Raw genomic sequence first — 18,036 nt, forward strand, 5'->3', positions numbered from 1 at the left:
CTTCATTTAGCAGAGCAGTATGTAATCTGCAAACCTTTTGTATCGGCAAAGTGTGTTACAGAGAGAGGTGTTTCAAGAAAGAAAACGTAGAATTAACATTCTGACTTTTTGAATGTGTTACGTTTCAGTGTGAAGGTGAGCAAAGTGTCAAAGATGCAGTATAGAACAGGCAGGCTGCTGCTGTACAAAACTCAGCTGTGCTCCGCATTTAGCGGCATCTCCATTGCAAAGTCGCCAGTGGTGGTTTTGTAAAATAGACAAACACGCACTGTGAACTACATGCAGATGGAATTAATTTCACTTCTGTCCTAAGCCACATGTGCACTCTGGCCTCTCCGGGAAAAGACTTGTACACTAGGGGCTGATTCTAAGCCCACAGAAGTCAATGGAAAGACTTCTCTTGACTCCAGACCAGGCTCAGTGCTACCTATGCCTGGTACTCTGCTCCCAGTGCCTGATAAATTAATATCCTGCAGAATTTAATGTAGCATTTTGCAGCTCCCCTCTGGCCATGGTGGTGGTGTTTGCCCATAAATTACATCTAACGCCAGCACAAATCAGGGACTGCAGTCGCATTTGCAAAAAGGAAAAAAAAATGTATATAGCGGTGATGGGCAAACCTCTGTGGGTCTGGAGCTTTTGTCTGAGTAAGAATGTACAAATGTGGATGCTCATCTGAAATCCATCCAAAATTCTATGGTCTTTTTGGGGTAGGGATGGGGGGGGGAAGGGTTGGGACTAGAGTCTTTCAGTGAGATTTCTGCGGTGTCTTGGTATTGATTGGGCTAGGAACACTGCAAGAACACTATCCCATGAGACGTTTGCTATTGGATGAAACAAGGAAATGTAGAGATGTGGGGGGAGATGGTTAAAACAAACCATACGTTCCCATCTCTCCTCCCCAATTTTTTCAGCCTCCAAAATTTTTTGGGGTCTCGCTGAGATTTCAGAAGCTGGTTTTGGATGAGTCCTTTGCCCCAAACCAGTTCACACATCTCTAATCCCAGTTTATGTTGTTTATGTTTGTTTATGTATTTGGTTAGTTTTGATTATCCTGTAAATTGAAGTGTGTGTGGTGGTGGTATGTGCTAGAATTTATAACCACTATTTTCCTTAACGTTAATTGTGATTTACATCCCAAGTTATAGCCTTTAATTAAAACCCACTGATAGGGAGAGGAAGATACTTGGCTAAGATATTAGTGACATCCTTGGGTTGCGGAGCTGAATGGGGAGGAACAAACACACCTGGTGATTGTCAGTTCCAGTGGCACTAATGGTTGCACTGGAGTATCCGACTGAGATGTGACGTTGCTCCACTCACGTGCTGAAAAGTCCGTACACGTGGATTTTGTTTCCTAGTTTGTTTTTGTTTTTTAGATCGCTGGATAGAAAACTGCAGAGGCCTCTCCTGGGAAAGTCAAGGACCCTTCCCAGCATTCCTCAGTCCCCTGTCCTCAGCAGGGTTCCTCTCTTGGATTCAAAATTGTACAAGGAGGAGATGCCGGAGCAGAAGCAGTACAAGAACCACTCTGCCTCAGACTGTCAGAAAGGGTGCACAGTGCCCTCTGCTGGTGAGTTTCAGTACACTTTGGTGGGTCTGCATTTCTTGCGTTTGCATGTTTCTGTCTTGAGGAGGTTTTTAAAATCCTAACAAACATTCTTCCCAAAACCCTTCCAAATAAGCCTTTTTAAGAAACCAGCCACCATGGGTTTTATCACACTAAAAATCATAGTCACCCTTGTTGCTTTGTCCATTCCTTAGCGTTCCTTTCAACCTATTCAGACAACTTCCCCTCCCCTTAGCATGTTGGTGGTAGAAATGCACTGAAAAGTCTGAAAACCAAATGAGAGGCTCAGTGACTTAGTAATGGGGCATACAGAGCCTTTTGCCTCTGGGTCACTGCATCAGCTACAGCTGGGGCAGAAGGGACCAAAGCAAAAGTCACCACCATCTGATGTGTCTTTGGCCTTGCAAAATGAAATGTGGTGGCAGTCCCATTCATAGTGGACTAAATGTCTATAGCATAACAAACATCACTGTGGCTGGAACTAATTAGCGTCTTCGGCAGCAGCCTTGGCAGAGAAACAAGTCTCTCCCATCAATCCTAGGCTGAGATGGCACTACGGAATTGGCTGTTGCAAACATCTGCCAGGTTTGGAATGCACCTTGGCCTTTGTCTATCCTGAGAATTTTGCCACATTCTCCCACCATTGACCTAATCCTGCTACAGCTCCACCTGCTAGCAGCAGTGAGAGCCCTAAAATGCAGTGGCCACTGTATTGTCTAACCCGGCTCAGACCCTGCAGGCTTAGTGATAGTTAGTGTATATTAGTGCTCCCACCATTGCTAATGCTGGTGGAGTTGCACAGCGGCAACAACAATGGTGGGAGAATTTGATAAAAACTTTATTGTAGACAGGGCCTTTGCTTTTCCAGTGTTGCCAGTCCAGCACTAAATGCAACCCAGAGAAAACTGTTCCCTCCCACAGCATGCTTACATTTCTAAAATGTATAATTCCCACTGCCAGACCTCTGCAAACTGACAATGGAATCTTTCCTCAAACCCTGGTTCAGTTTTTATGCGCTGAACTCTGTGTTTCTCTCACTGGCATTGCTAATTCCCTAGATTGTTGTGTGCAAAAAGAAGCTCATAAATGGCACCATTCCCTTGGACTGGTTCTCCTGAGTATACAGGAACTGGGGCTCAATGGCTCATGATATCAATGTCCATGTTTAGACTGTCCTCCCATACTGACTTCTGTCATGAGCACCCGCGTCTTCCTCTGAGGCCCTCAAATCTGTACGTTCTCTCTGGGATGGTGGTGCCTGGACAAAGACCTGGGAGAGGGCATAGGCTGCCCTCTCTTCAGCTAAGGGTTGATGATGGGGAATGATCCTCATGAGGTCAGTGCCCCTAGGTGGAAAATAAAGTAGCTAAAAACAGACTGGAATTGAGAGTATTTGGCTATGCTCTGCTAGACCTCAGGACTTCATCAGTCACCAACTGGCAATCGTTCACATGCACAGACTTCTTGTGGTTTAGCTGGATAAACAGTCTTTGTTGGGCAGTGAAGCATCTAGCAGGAGTCATTTGTGCACAAGAGAGATTTTATCTTCAAAGACCATCTATGTAAAACATCCTCTAAAACTCCAGTGTGAGGACCGTGGCTGACAGCTTCACCTCAGGTCCAGTGGAACTTTCTACACAAAATAGAGCTGCTGGAGCTTTCTTGGAAAGCCAATCTGAGGCCGTGGAACAAACTCAGGCATGAACGACCATCACAAACCTCACCACCTTCTTCTCAAACTGCCAGGTGCACTTCTTCCACCTGCCTTCACTGACATAAACACAGAGCAGCAGGGACATTAAAAAAACAGCCCAAAACCAAACCCTACCAAAACAAACACTCCACTGCACATGGTATTGCTACCCTGAGGAAGGCATAAGAGAGGACGTACCGTACAGGACAAAGGTTAGTCAGGTCACTGTATGAGCTGTTGGAAGGTGCTCAGTTCCAATAGAACAGAGATATTCTATAGCAAATCCCTTTAGTCAATGTATTGAGAGCTGTAGTATTCTGGTCAGATTGCTTTTTTGCCTTTGTGGCACCCAGTGGGAAATGGCTAATTAGGTACCCATTGAGCCCAGAAAGGTACAATAGTGATGGATGGGGGGGGGGGGAAAAAGAGAAACTTCCCTTTGTGGTGACTGGATTCTTGGTACACTAATCTGGAGCCAACTCCAGCCTGAATTGCTATTTGGCAAGGTTAACAGTTAATAAATTAGCCTTTAGAGCTCCTTTTATCCACTGATATCAGAGCGCTCTGCAAACTTTAATGCACTGAACTGAACCTCACAGTAAAGCACTCCTGTAGGTAGGCTAGTTTTATCTTTTTATAGATGGGGAAAATGACACATTGAGAGCTTTAAGTGGTCTGTCCAAGATCGCACTGCATCATCTCCAGAAATGGGAACAGAGCTCAAGAGCTCTGACTCTCCGCCTAACACCACCAGCTTTAATGATTTAGACCATTTTGTCTTGCTTGTGTTATCAGCCGATCAGTTTGAAGTTGCCTAGAAAAGACTTGCCCCAGATAACTGGCTTGCTGAAGCAGGCACCAGAAGCGTCTCACAGCATGCAAAAAATCAGTCTGGTGGGCTGGCTTGTCAGGAAGCCCCTAGTTCTCATTGGCTGGGAAGAATCTCCCAGAGAGATGGCAGGACAGTATCACTTCCTAATCCAAGAGGATGCTCCATCCTTCTTTGGCCAGCCAGTGTATTCCTCAGCCCTTCACTCTCAAACTGCCAGTGATTCCAGCTTTTGGAGCGAGTGTCTGGGCTGAAGGAGGGGACGTGCCCAGGACATGCCGAGAGCTCTGTGGGAGTGATGTCTGGCTCCATGGGAGGTCTTGGACAGTCTTGGCTGGAGACAGTTGGTGCCCTGCAGAGGGCCTCAAGGAGGGAAAATGGAGTAGGGCACCTTATTCCACCAAAAAGTGAACAAGTTAACCCAAGACTGCAGGCCAGACAGATCTGCAGAATTGTCTCAATGCAGAGAAATGGCAAGTGAGCCTTCTTGTTGGTGAAAAGCAACTTCCTGTTTAAATGTGGCCTGGGTGGCAGCTGACTTTCCTGCCGAGCCAGCATTGGGCTTTGTAGGGATCCAGTTTTGTTCAATTTCCTTTCCATTAATTTGTAAAGTTTCATCCAATGAGACATTATCTAGGGGAGCGAGAGAGAGCTGTGACAGGCACTGTCTATCCGTGGAACCCTTGATAGAGCTGTGCTCTCCTCGGCTATTGGGCTAGCTGGGAAATTCCTCATGGCCATGAGGACTGGAATATAGCAGGATGCAGACATGGGCAAACAGTTGCTGTTAGAACAGGGGGTCGTGGTAACTCCAGCTTAGTCCAAAAGATTATACTCCTGGCATCACATTCTGTAGCACTCTGCGAGATTTCACACTCCCAGTAGCCTGCTTGTCTCTGGGGAATGAGTCTCCTTTCTCTTGGGCCTACCATGGCTTCGTTGTCCTTACTTCTTGTCTCTGTGTCTTTGGAGGGAAATTGATTTTGGTCTTGTCTTTCCTTGGTTCTGCCATGGGAGGGGACTGTCCCTAAACCCTGTCAGCTCTGTCCTGCACCAGAAACATCTGTTTCCATGTTGTATGTCTAACCCCTCTGCCAAGTCCCTCTGTCCCACATCAAGAGGGATTTATGCTTCCAAGCTCTACAGTTCCCCCTGCCTTACATTGGGAGGGGGCTGTAGCCATTTGTTAGCTCTTTCCCTGCCTCCCCCCATTCCACGCTGGGCTCACATTGTGCTGAGCTCTATTGAGAACCTGTCCATGTACTTTGGTGCCTCAGGGTCTGTCTACACTGGAGCTGGAGGTATTGTTTCCAGCACAGTAACTGTACAAACTATAAATAAAAGTGCAGCTGCGGTGGGGTGAGCGGTGGGAGGGGCTAGCTGCTCTAGTGTGTACCCAGAGCAGGGGTGGGCAAAATTTTTGGCCTGAGGGCCTCATCGGGGTTGCGAAACTGTATGGAAGGCCATGCCTCCCCAAACAGCCTGGCCCCCGCCCCCTATCCGCCCCCTCCTACTTCCTGCTCCCTGACTGCCCCCCTCAGAACCGCCGACTCATCCAACCGCCCTGCTCCTTGTCCCTTGACTGCTCCTTCCCGGGACCCGCCGCCCGGGACCCCACCCTCTATTCGACCCTCCCTGCCCCCGACTGCCCTGACCCCTATCCACACCCCCACCCCCTGACAGGCCCCCTGGGACTCCCATGCCTATCCAATGCCCCCCCGCACCCTGCCCCCTTACCATACCGCTCAGAGCAGCCAGAGCCAGCCACGCCGCCGTGCTGCCCGGCAGGAGCGACGGGCCAGAGCGCGGGCGGAGGGGAGGGGGAACAGCAGCGGAAGGGCCGGGAACTAGCCTCCCCAGCCGGGACTCAAGGGCTGGGCAGGACGGTCCCACAGGCTGGATGTGGCCCATGGGCCATAGTTTGCCCACCTCTGACCTACAATCTCAGATGGGATCATACTTGGGGCCATCAGCCCCTCCTGCCCTCCACATGATTGAGCTCAATGGGGACAGCAGAGTAAGACCTTCCCCACCCAATCCCTGTGTGTCCACATCTTGGCTGAAGGGTAAGATGAGAGGAGGGCTGTATGCCTGGTGTATGTGCCTCTGAGTGGTGGAACCTTGGCTAGGTGGGAAATAATCTTTACTCCATAAAATGGTAACACAGATCACTTCCCCCAGGAGAATGAGGGGAACAGGGAGGGAAGTTGCAAATCCATCTCAAGGCTGCTCTAGGATGCCTGCTGTCCCTTACACAGGGCATGCAGCAAAGGCCAAGTGGAGAAAAAACTATCTAAAACTGGTGTAAATTAACCCAAAATCAGGCTCGGTAAATCCATGTCATTTAATCCCATTTCCCTGCTCTTTGGAACATGAGAACAGAGGAGTTTCTCCAAAATAGACAAATTTCAGAGGATCTTGGTGCCCCATTTTTTTGCAATCATCCCGTTTCCTCTTTACAGCAGTTAGATTCCCCGAAATTAACAAAGGTTGTAGGTAACCAGATTCAATCACTTTAAATTGAAGTATTCTGAAGCAGCAGGCACCAGCAGTCAGGGTAAAGCTGCATTGAGGGCAAAGGAATTGAATAGCAGGGTGTGCTGCAAGCTTACTTTAGGGGCACAGAACTTGGCTAAAAGGGAGCTGCAGGTGATGAGTGATTCATTAGCGGAGGTGTGGAGAGGAGTGCGGAGTGTGCCTGACAGCAGTATGCCACTTGTCATACTGCTCGCCTGGCCTCCCCATATGTGTTTGAAAAGGACAGGTAGCCATGCAAGGAGACCCAGGCTAGCTCTCCTTTCTGTGCATGGCTCGGGTGGTAAGTTGAAATTGTTGGGGTCTGCCTTAAAAAAGGAGGCTTTTCTTTTTTGCATCCTCAGCTTGGTGTTTTGTCATGCCATTTCCTGCTTCTCTCCCAGAACAATATTATCATACAGTGGCAGTCTGAATCTGGGCTTGGATTGATGTGTTTATGCTTTGAATAATCACAGCTTTCAAACAGAAGTTCCTGTGTTGTATGAGTTGACATTTGGAGAGGAGCAGCAGTAGCTTATTAAATTTAAAATGGGGGTAAAAATGGAATGTATTGCTTTTCAGCTTGTTTCATTGTTAATATTTTAACCTCCCCTCCCCCCACAAACATCCCTTCTTCGAGTTGAGTTTCTGGTTGTGTGCTCTAATTCAGTGGGAGGACTCTGCACAGTGAGCGCTCTCTTTCTGCTTTAAACAAAACTAGGGGCTTAGGGAACAGGCTTGGTTGTTACAATAGACGCCAGGATAGCTGGACACAGTTTGGGCAGCAATGGATTTTAGACAGCATATCCTCTCTCTCATGCTGCTAGCTTCATATAAAACTCCATCCCAAGGCTGCTCTGAGACATGCAGCTGCCTGCTGTCCCTTACATAGGCATGCAGCAAAGGCCAAGGGGAGAAATACCTGTGTAAACAACAGTCCACTTTGTTGCTGTTTTGTGGCTTGTTTTCACCTCAGGGTCTCATCTTCTGGTAGAATTGTAAGCAATTTGCCCTTATGTCTGACCTTTATAAGCTCAAGAGCACTGTTGGTCTAAGGCTTTGGACTCTCCAAAAGGGGGAATACGAACGATCTTTGCAATAGGGATGACTAACAGGAGGAGAGAATTTCTGATGGAGAAGAATTCTGCAAAACTCCTGTTTATATTTAATGCCTAATAATTGACAACTTCATTTTTATTGGAATTGAGCAAGTTTTATTTTTTAATTATTATTAAGAAGTAAATGATTATGGCTTGGGTTGGGAAAAACAGGGGGGATGGGAAGCAGAGAAAAATCACTGTTTGCCAAATGTAAAAAGACAAATTTGGCAAGAAAATACATGTGATAGCCAAACTGCTTACAGCGTAACAGAACGGTGATATTATAAAGGCATTTAACAGCATGTTTCGTTACTTCCTTTTTTGTTGCACTGAAATAGACAAGCCTATTAAAAAGTATCTACTCTTTTTTGTTTTTCAAATTTGTTTTTCTCTATGAGAGGCTCTCTCTTTTTTTACCATGTCCCATCTTTTACGAGCTTTCCAGCCATACCAAGCTCTTATTCAGGTCTGGGAAATGTGCTCCCAGCATCACAGCAAAATGCAAGGTGGACCACATTGTTTAATTTTAAATAGTTAAATTCATTACTGTGCTAGACACTAAAAATCATGGACTGAAAGAGACACTGGATTTCTGGCTTATTACAACAATCTGTAACCCACTAACCCCCTCTTTTTGGGCTATGGACTGCAGAAGTGTTAACAGACCTTCAGTTGTCCCTTACAATATGTGCTAACTACTTATGCTAAACAATCTGTTCCACCTTGTGTTTTGCTGTGATGGTTGGAGTATCTTGGCTCAAAAACTTCTCTCTCACCAACAGAAGTTGGTCCACTAGAAGCTTTTACGTCACCCACCTTCTCTCTCTAATACGGTATTACCTGAGGCATACAGAGGCTAAATGACTTGCCCAAGGTGTCACAGTCAGAGCCAGGTCTCTCAAGTCCCAGTCTAGTGCTTTAAGTACAAGACCATACCTCCGCTCCTTTTGTTAGGGAATACAGTGCACAAAGCCCTAGTAAACATGCTGCAGGGAACAGTCCTTCACCGCCTCTGGGGTGGGTAGAATGGCCTGTTTTTAATATCTCTGATTTGGCAGTGGCTTTTTTTTTTTTTTTTTTGGTCTGGTGCCTTGGTGGCTGAAAGCGAGTGGCTTCCTCCAAAGCACCATACACGGAACACTTCTGATTTATGGGGAGCTGGTCACCTGATGTGCAGCAACAAATGACATAGGGGGAGATTCACCCTGTGCGGTGCGCCAAGGCAAGGCCCATGCACCCCTTACCCTGAGCGGGACATAAGCAGAGAGTTCCTCTGTACTGGGCTCTTCCGTACTGGGCTGGATTTCACCCGAAGTCCATAAGGTTGGGTGTATTTAGAATGATTACTAACTTTGTCTTACTCTTAAAGCGTCCCACTGGATCAGCCATGGTCCTGAGGTTCCATCCCAACCCAATGAGTGCCCCATCTGCGCTCTGCCCTTGCCCTCAAATCTTGCAGTCTTTTACAGCACTTTCGTGAGGAAGGGAGAGAATTAGCTGTGAAGGGAACTGAGCTCCACGCCTTACAGCTTCCTGCCCCCTTCTAATGCTGGATTTCTGTCTCCCTTCCTACAGGAGAGGCCTGGCAGCTGGAAGACGATTGTGTGGAGCCTCCCAGAGATACCGCTGCCCGGCCCCAGCTCTGCACTGCCATGGATGAGGCCCCATTCAGCCACTTCCGGACACGCTCTTTCTACATGAGGAAAAGCCTGTCTATGGATAACCATCTGAGCTCCCTCAGCTACTCTCTCCACCAGTCGGAGACAAAGGCTGATCGTGTCAAAACCAAGCTCAGGAGGCAGTTTGTGAGTACCTGTTGGGGGGGGGGGGCTGCCCCCCCCCCATTCTTGTAGTTTATCTTGAAGGTTACACCCTGCGCACATGTACACATTCTCAAAAACAGTGACATGCTGGATGGTTATTTTTATTCAAAACATGTTAAATAGTTTCGCTCCCAAGCCTGGTCAAACAAATGGCACTAGCATTGTCTGGAGTTTGGCAAAATCACGCCACAAAACCGATTTGTCTTGTTTGTCAGGTTTTTAAATCCCCACCATTAAAAGAAAAGCTCTCATCCAAGACCGCTCCTGCTTAGGCTGGGTAATGCAGTGTGGTAACGTGCTGTCTTGTCACCTCCAGAAGCTGCCATTCAAATCCTGATTTTCTTTTTTAGGTCTCAAATAAAAACGGGCTTGTGTTCTCATCCCAGTCTTTAATCCTCAACATGCAGTTTGGCCTTGTGATAGTATCTGCTTAAAAAGGCTTGGAAATAACGGCAGGGGCAGCAGGTCAGAACGGACAGGATGAAGAGGTACCAGGAAGATAGAAACACCTGTGGGTGGGTTAGCAGACCTGTGCATGGTCCTAGCACTGAAATAGCAGAGGATGCAGCTGGGAGTGGGTGGGAGGAGACTGGAAGAGCAGGAGGATGGGGTTAGGAGTGAAGAACACTGGCAGAGCTGTATAGGAGGCCAGATCCCTGGAAAAGGAGGCAGTGCTGCAGGCCAGGCTAGAGGTATCTTGACAGGTCTAGGTGCATGTCCGGGACTGTCATAGTGTTGGGCATGCAGCTGTGTGGTGCATTAGCAGAGCTATGTGGAGCTGGGAACTGGGATCCCCAGGTGAAGATGAAGCTGCATTGGCTGGTTGCGTGCATGGAGCTTGCACGTGACCTGTCTCTGCTATTTCAGTTTCAATGTTATTTACTCACTTCCATAAGCAATAAATTAACTTCATTTCAAAGTGGGGTTGGAGGTGGGGTGGAAAGCTGGGGTCTGCTGTTGTCATTTGAAGACTAAGGCCAACAGAGAGAAAGCAACCTATTTCCGCCTCCCCCCACAAGTAAACCAAACCCAAACCACATGCATTAGCTTTGCTTCTGACTTGGCATGGGTGGCAGCTGGTCTGCACCCATCCGCATCATGGGGGTCAGAGGGCAGAGTGTAGCACTTTGCCTAGGAGGGAGTCCTCTGAGAGTGATTAAAAGAAGACACAGGAACAGCACCAGCCAGGTCGTGAGGCAGTTAGTGGAAGTTTTCTGTTTAAAGTTTAATGGGTTTGCTGCTTTTCTTTCTGAGAGACACCCGATATGGACATTAACACGGCTGTCTCCCTGCCTCATTACTGGCCTCAGGGTTGTAATGAGGGGCTCAGGTGACCCTGCAGTGAAACTCAACACTGCTGAAGCTGGAGCTGATGTGGGCATGGGAATGAATGTGAGGACTGGAAAGGGGTTGCCGTGCGCCGAGAAACAGTGAGCTAGAGAGAGCAGAGCGGTGCTCAGTACCTGTGATAATTGTGTGACTTTTGTTGTTTCATCCCTGGTGGTTTTCAGAATCTTGTTGCAGCAGGGGGCTTGGTAACTTTTCTTCCCCTCTAGCCAAGAGGAAGAGCTGCTCTGTCTGGTGACAGACCTGATCTTGTTTCTGTTCTTCCACAGATAAGCATGTTTTCTTGGGAACTGCTTTTATAACCTCATTTTCTTGGGGCCATCCACAGTCACCCCGGCTTGGAAGCATTCCTCAGAGATCCCAGCAGAGGATTTTTTCCCTCCCAGTTGTGTGTGCACATCACTGCTGCCTTACATGTGTCCCTGTGTTTGGATGGGCAGTAAAATGTGATTTCTCTTTCATCTTGTGGGATAACAATTCTGACTTTAACTATGGGTTGTTGCTTTTTCATACGGCGATAAAAGTGGAAGCCTGCAGTGAATTTTTATGGATGCCTGTTAAGATCCCAGTGCTGTGAACCACAAGCAATAAACCAAGTCTCTGGGTTGTGCTGTTTTAGAGGTAGGAACCGGCTGAAACCAGCTACTGTAGGCACCAGCATAAACAGCGCACGGTATCTTAGCAGTAACTGTAAAGACATGTTTAGAGGGAGACCGTTCTGCTGTGGGGTAAGAAATGGAATCTCTTTACTCTGCCGACTTCTTTGTTCTTTAAGCCAAACAAGCTTTCTCACCTCTGGCTTTGTGCACATATCAGAGTGTGAGTGAAGGAGAGGTGATTATGAAGAGACTGATATGGAAATATCAGAGGCTTTTCCTGTATTGGAGGCACCTTTTGTTTTTCAGATCCGTTTACCCAAAACAAAGTATAGTGCCTTCTGCATTAGCAGTGTGAGTAATAAGTGCAGTAGGACTGTGATACTGGGCCAGACGTGGGCATGGAATATTAAGCAAACTCCTTTAAGAGTCTCTGGGATAGAGATTCCTCTGCCCTTGGGTCTTGCTCTTCCTGGCTTATGATAAGCGGGTAGCGCTCTGGAGCTCTTGACTATGAAAACATTGAAGTGCCTCACAACAGGGTGGCCTGGGTTTCTGATATGATAGACGCCAGTGCCCTTGACCATCTGTTCCTTCCTGCCTTCTCATTGATGGTTCTGGCTCTGTAGCATAGCAGGTGGTGGCAAATGCCAGAGGCAGAACACAGTCCAGATGGGCCATGGTCTGAGGCCTCATGGCACATCCTGGGTGCATTCATTCTTTTTATTACACCCTCTGGAACCTGCTGTTAGGTTTTTTTCAATTGAATTTTTTTCCCCCTTTAAAATTAGCTCAGATTGCTTGTTTTGAAAACAAAAGCAAGTTCTTTTCGTACCATGAGCACCTTTGCTCCTTGTTCTGTAGGGCTTCCTCTAGAGCAGTGGTTTTTTGTACACCTTTTTTCTTAAGAAGACTGGCAAGAATGAAAATGAATCCTACTTAGGTACCTGTACGAGCAGGCTAATTTTCAAAACTCTCATTGAAACCTACATCTGAGTTAAAGATTCAGATTTAGTGCTTAGGGCATTAGTCCAGATTGTGAGATCTGGGATCAGTCCTAGGCTCTGCCACAGCTTTGCTGTGTGACCTTGGGCAAGTCACTTAGCCTTTCTTTGCCTTCATTCCCCGTCTGTACAGTGGGGATAATTGCGCTGCCCTGTCTCATAGAGGGGTTGTGAGGATAAATACATTAAAGATTGTAAAGCGCATTGAGATCTCCTGCTGAGAAGTGCTATAGAAGAGCTAGCAATATCAGACACGGGACACCTACGTGTGAAAATCTTGTCCTCCTGCCCCGCCCAATTGTTCTAATGGGAAGGGCACATTCTTCTTCCCTCACCCGGTCTGTGGCAAGGTCAAGAAATGCTCCATAACACTAGACAGAATGGAAGAACTCTTATCTGGTGAGACATGATGGGTGCCAGTGCCACTAACTGTCAGTTCCATTCTCTCCTCTCACTCCTGCATTATGTTTTAGGGTTTGATCCTGCCCATTGAAGTCAATGGGATTTTTCCCTTTGATTTCAAAGGAAGCAGGATCAGGCCCTTAAAGCTTGAATCATAGACTATCAGGGTTGGAAGAGACCTCAGGAAGTCATCTAGTCCAACCCCCTGCTCAAAGCAGGACCAATCCCCAATTTTTGCCCCAGATCTCTAAACGGCCCCTTCAAGGAGTGAACTCACAACCCTGGGTTTAGCAGGCCAATGCTCCAACCACTGAGCTATCCCTCCCGCCTGTGTGGCAAGCCAACATAGCTGATTAGCATTGTCCATCCAGGAGTGTATTGGGATTTTGCCAGGTATTTTTTCTCATTATTTCCTTTCTGAACTGCTTAATATCCAAAAAGCATATTGCTGTGGGTTGTGATTTCAATGGATCTAAGTGGTATAGTAGGGACATGCTGCCTGGGGGACTGCTTGAATGGGGAACTTCAGAGGAAATCCAGCTGCAGGAAAAGGTGGTGGTGATTTATTAGGTAGGTTCTGCATCAGCCCAGAACCAGTGTCCCAGTGTGGTGCTAGGGGGCACTCACAGCTGACAGTGCCATCTTTCAAATTAGAAGTGAATGTCCTGACAACTGGTGATAGATTGTGATGTCTTTAACTATTTTGCAAAAATAGCTATGGCTGGTGTTAGGCTCAAATTCCAATCAAGGTTCAGCAATTATATTCCATCTACCTACAAACTACATGGTATTGTCTTCATGTTCTATTCCAAATTGTTGTGTTGTGTTGCTGTGTGAAGTTAACAGCTCCTGTGTCCTACCTCAGCAGTGGCTGCATTTCAGGGGTAGGTGGAGTGATTTCTCATCTCATCTGTGCTCTGCTCCATCTGTTTCAAGAAACACTAAAACATCAGATGATAGGAGATGGTTTTGATTTTTCTGTGATGGCACACCTGGGACTTCTTAGTAAAGTCTCATCAAAACTTGATTGAGTTTTCAGTGCTGCTACTTCTATCCAGTTTTTAATGTTTAATTGCTGACTTTCATTCTTTTTGTATTAAAAATCATCCTGAAACGCCTCTGCCACATGATGCAGTTGCTCCCATTTCTATTTCTGGGAAGCATCTGAGATCCTGGTGTTGTGACTCAGGTTTAGGCTCTACCAGTGTTGCTTAAGAATGAGCTATCCAGTGGAGAAGGGGTTGGGGAGGTACAGTAGGCATAGAGGGAACCCAGGGTCCTATGTTGCATAATCCTGGTACTAAGCATTGGGGCTAAAACAGCCACTGTATACAACAGTAGTCATGGTCATCCCAAGCATTTAATGCATTCCAGCCACACCAATTAATAGATTCCAAGGCCAGAAGGGGCTATTGTCATCCTCTAGTCTGACCTCCTGCAGAGCACAAAAAGAACCTGGCTCTGACTGAGCTGGAAGTCCTGCTCCCCACCAGCTCCCTGGCTGCATGTGGGATACTCCATTGGGGTATCCGCTTTGTGATGGTCAGGGGCTGCCCTGTTTGCTGACTCGTTGTCACAATTGCATCAACAGGGTTCTAAGCCATGGTGCATGCTGTATTGATTTACCAGGTGATGGGCAAGGGGCTGGCTTTCATTTCCTGCCCAGTGGGCTCCACTTTTGCTCACAGGTGCTTTTCCCTGCTCTCACTTTATTTGAAAGGAAAAGGCCTTTGAGGCTCATCCGTGCCTACAGTCCCGAGGAGGAGGAGAATTGGATCTTGTCGGGTGCTGTGCTTTGAGGAGCATGGTGAGCCCTCCTCCTGCTTCTCTTGTCTTTGTGTTGTTTATTGAGGGAAATTGTCATTTTTTTGAGTTTGGTGTTGGCGTGAAGTGCAGATGGCTCTCATCAGGATGGCTACTAAACACAGTGTCTTTGGCTGAGGAAACCGAGGATATTGCAGGGTATTGTCCGAGAGATCCAAGGGCTGTATTTCCCACGCCTTCCCCAGCGGTGGCAGATCCTTGCAGGTAGCTCAGGAGTGAATCGCTGTGTAGCTTGGTAGTTTCCTGTTAGCAGATACCCCCATCACAAGACAGTCTCTCTTGGTGGTATCCTCAACAGAGAGGCCAAAAACTGAACGAGGCGTGGAAACCCAACACCCCTCAGTCCTAGAGGCGATCACCCAGATTAAGGTGAGTCTCAGTGGTAGGGCAATGGGTAGGAAGTTTGCATTGCAGTAGCTTGTGCTGTATTTGTAAGGCATCCTTTGAGGATTTTCAAGCCCTTTGTCAGTGCTGTAAACAACTTGGCCTCTAGGCCAGTTAGTCTGGCACTTCTTGCCCACACTGAATTCACTGGTTTTTTTTTTTTTTAAAGATTGAAACAAAGAGAAGCACTGAATACCTCTCTGGCTTCTAGGAAAAGAGTGGGGTAGAGTCTTTGTATGTAGTAGAAGCCCAGGGGTGAATTCACACTCACTCTATTGCCCTCCCAGAATCTGAGGTCAGAATTAAAATACCCTGGATTTCCTCACATGATAAATCCCTTAGGATTAACTATGGTAGGACCAAATTCCCAGGGATTTTCTGTTCATGCCATCGTGTCTGCAGGCAAGTGAACTTCACTTTGCTAAGGCCCCTTCTATTGGGGTTGACAAGAGCAGCTCAAGGCCAGCTGAGTTCTCTGGTTTGGGGGTATCTGTTTGAGGTCTCTGGTTGGATGCTCAAGTGCTTTGAACCGGGACTTTCTTACATGCCCAGTGCCTCTTCCTTGTTTCCTTGCCCCTCTTCTGAATGGGCACGTCTAAACTGGGAAAATAGGCTGTGTTTAAAAACGTGCTAGCTAACGTGCTTGAACTATCATGTTTTTCAATACAACCTATTTCCTAGTCTAGACAGTGTCAATGTCATAGCCCCACATTCCATTCTTCCCTTAGGTATAGGCTTTGAAGAGGGGAAATTGCTCTATTGTGTAGTCAGCAGGGCTGTGGATGTGTTTTTCAGCAATGTCTTTTGGTTTTCATTATTCATCCTCTCTCTTCGCCTTGAGACAGAAGCAGTTGCTGACCCTAGGCTCCTCAGAGAGCCACAAACTCCTCTCCTGGTTTTGCTGGGAGTAAGATTTGTATCTAATGCTGGAAGAGCTGTACAGCATGTTTAGCTGATGGCCTCTGTCATAAATATAAAGGGAAGGGCAACATCCTTTATGTATGCAGTAACATAAAATCCCTTCTGTCACGTACCTGTAAGGGGTTAATCAGTTCAATTAACCTAGTTGGCACCCGACCAGAAGAACCAATGGGGAAAGAAGATACTTTCAAATGGGTGGGGGGAGGGGAAGGTTTTGTTTGTACTCTGTTCATTGGTTCCCTCTCGGGACAAAGAGAGAGACCAAGCAGGTAAACCAGTTCCTAACAAGATCCTGAAATGATATATCTAAAATTACAGAAATTATAAGTAATCGCAAGGAAAAGCATTAGATTATCTCGTTTTCACTTGGAAATTTTATTCCTGTTTTCTAACTGGGAAGCAGAGTCAGAGGGGAATCCTCTGTGTTTTAAATCTTTTTATTTACCCGGTAAAGTTACCTTCCATCCTGATTTTGCAGGTGTGATTCTTTTACTCTTTTTTTTTAAATAAAATTCTTCTTTTAAAAACCTGATTGATTTTCAGGGATTTGGTCTGCGCTCACTTTGTTAACCTATTGGTTAGTATATTATTCTCAAGCCTCCCCAGGACAGGGGGTGAAGAGGTTTGGGGAGGATATTTTTGGGAGGATAGGGCTCCAAGTGGCCCCTCCCTGAATGTTTGTTTAAGTCACTTGGTGGTGGCAGCAATACCATCCAAGGAGAAGGAAAGGAAATTTGTGCCTTGGGGAAGTTTTTAAGCTAAGCTGGTGGAATATAAACTTAGGGGGTCCTTCATGAGGGTCCCCACATCTGTACCTCAGAGTGAGGAGGGAACTATGCCCTTAGCAGCACATTACAAGGTGGCACCTCATTTGATTGGTTTGCTGTAGGTCTACAGCATATGTGTCCTATTCCCATAGTAGCATTTTGGTCTTGCTATAGCTATGTAACAAGAGAGCCACTTCCAGCTCACACTGGAAATACAGAAAGTAGCATTGATGACAATGTTTTCACTGCAAAGAGTTTACCAAGAAAGGATAAGGACATACTGTTGTTGGCTGCTCTCTCCCACCAGGTGCAAAGTACACAACAAGTGTGCAGCGATTCTGAGTGTCAACACATAGATAATCCTGCATTATCTTCCTAAACTACTGGTGAGCTGGCTTGCTTGATGGGAGGTGTGTGTGTGCATGATGTGAACTTCATAAATCCTTAGACTGACATGCTTCAATGCCTTTGAGATTTCCACGTTTAACTGGCTTATGGGTTAAAGAAAGCTTTGTCCCAGCAAGCGAGTTGGAAATGGGAGTAACCTGGTGGCAACCAGTTCCCACCATCTGCAGCACAAAGTCCATGCAGTGTCTGGACAGAATGAGATAGCTGAATGAATCAAAGGCACAGAAAGACTGGCTTTCAAACAGGTGAGATGCAAGGAGCTGTGGCCAAATTGGCTTCATCCTTAGTGATTTACTTTTTAAAAATTAGTATTTCCGTTATTAATATTATTTTGTATTATGTATGGCAGTAGTAGCACTCGCTTGCCCCAACCAGGGCTTAGGGCCCTCTTGTGCTGAGCAGCGAAGCACCGAGGAGAATAAAGACACCTGCCTTAAAGAGCTTACAATCTAGGATCCCTGACAAGACATAGGAGACCAATGGGGCTGAAGACAATAGGGAAAAAGGACACTTGCTATGCAATAGACTTTTGTTTCAAGGAAAGTGCTGAAGGGAGGCAGGGTCATTGTATTCCATGTACACTTAAGTAGTTTTCCCATTCCTACAGAGTCCAGAGCAATCTAAAAGTCCCTCAACTATTGATGGACTTCAGAACAGTATTATGGAAATGAAATAAACAGAGTTCCATATTGAAACGTTGCAACTAGCCGTCACCTTCAGCCCCCAACTAAAACCTCTCCAGCGCATCATCAAGGATCTACAACCTATCCTGAAGGACGACCCATCAGTCTCACAGATCTGGGGAGACAGGCCAGTCCTTGCTTACAGACAGCCCCCCAACCTGAAGCAAATAC

General features: G+C 46.6%; 1 protein-coding gene across 1 annotated transcript in view; it reads left to right on the forward strand.

Moving 5' to 3' along the window:
- The window catches only part of LOC311527309 (ankyrin repeat and fibronectin type-III domain-containing protein 1-like), a 433,614-nt gene that overhangs the window by 47,117 nt on the left and 368,461 nt on the right, over window positions 1-18,036 (forward strand). The window contains exons 3-4 of the mRNA XM_084641148.1: window positions 1,380-1,573; window positions 9,282-9,511. Coding sequence (XP_084497274.1) covers window positions 1,380-1,573; window positions 9,282-9,511 — 424 coding nt within the window. The remainder of the gene's footprint in view (window positions 1-1,379; window positions 1,574-9,281; window positions 9,512-18,036) is intronic.

Source organism: Lepidochelys olivacea (genome assembly GCF_965140295.1).
Source record: "Lepidochelys olivacea isolate rLepOli2 genome assembly, chromosome: 10".
NCBI lineage: Eukaryota > Metazoa > Chordata > Testudines > Cheloniidae > Lepidochelys > Lepidochelys olivacea.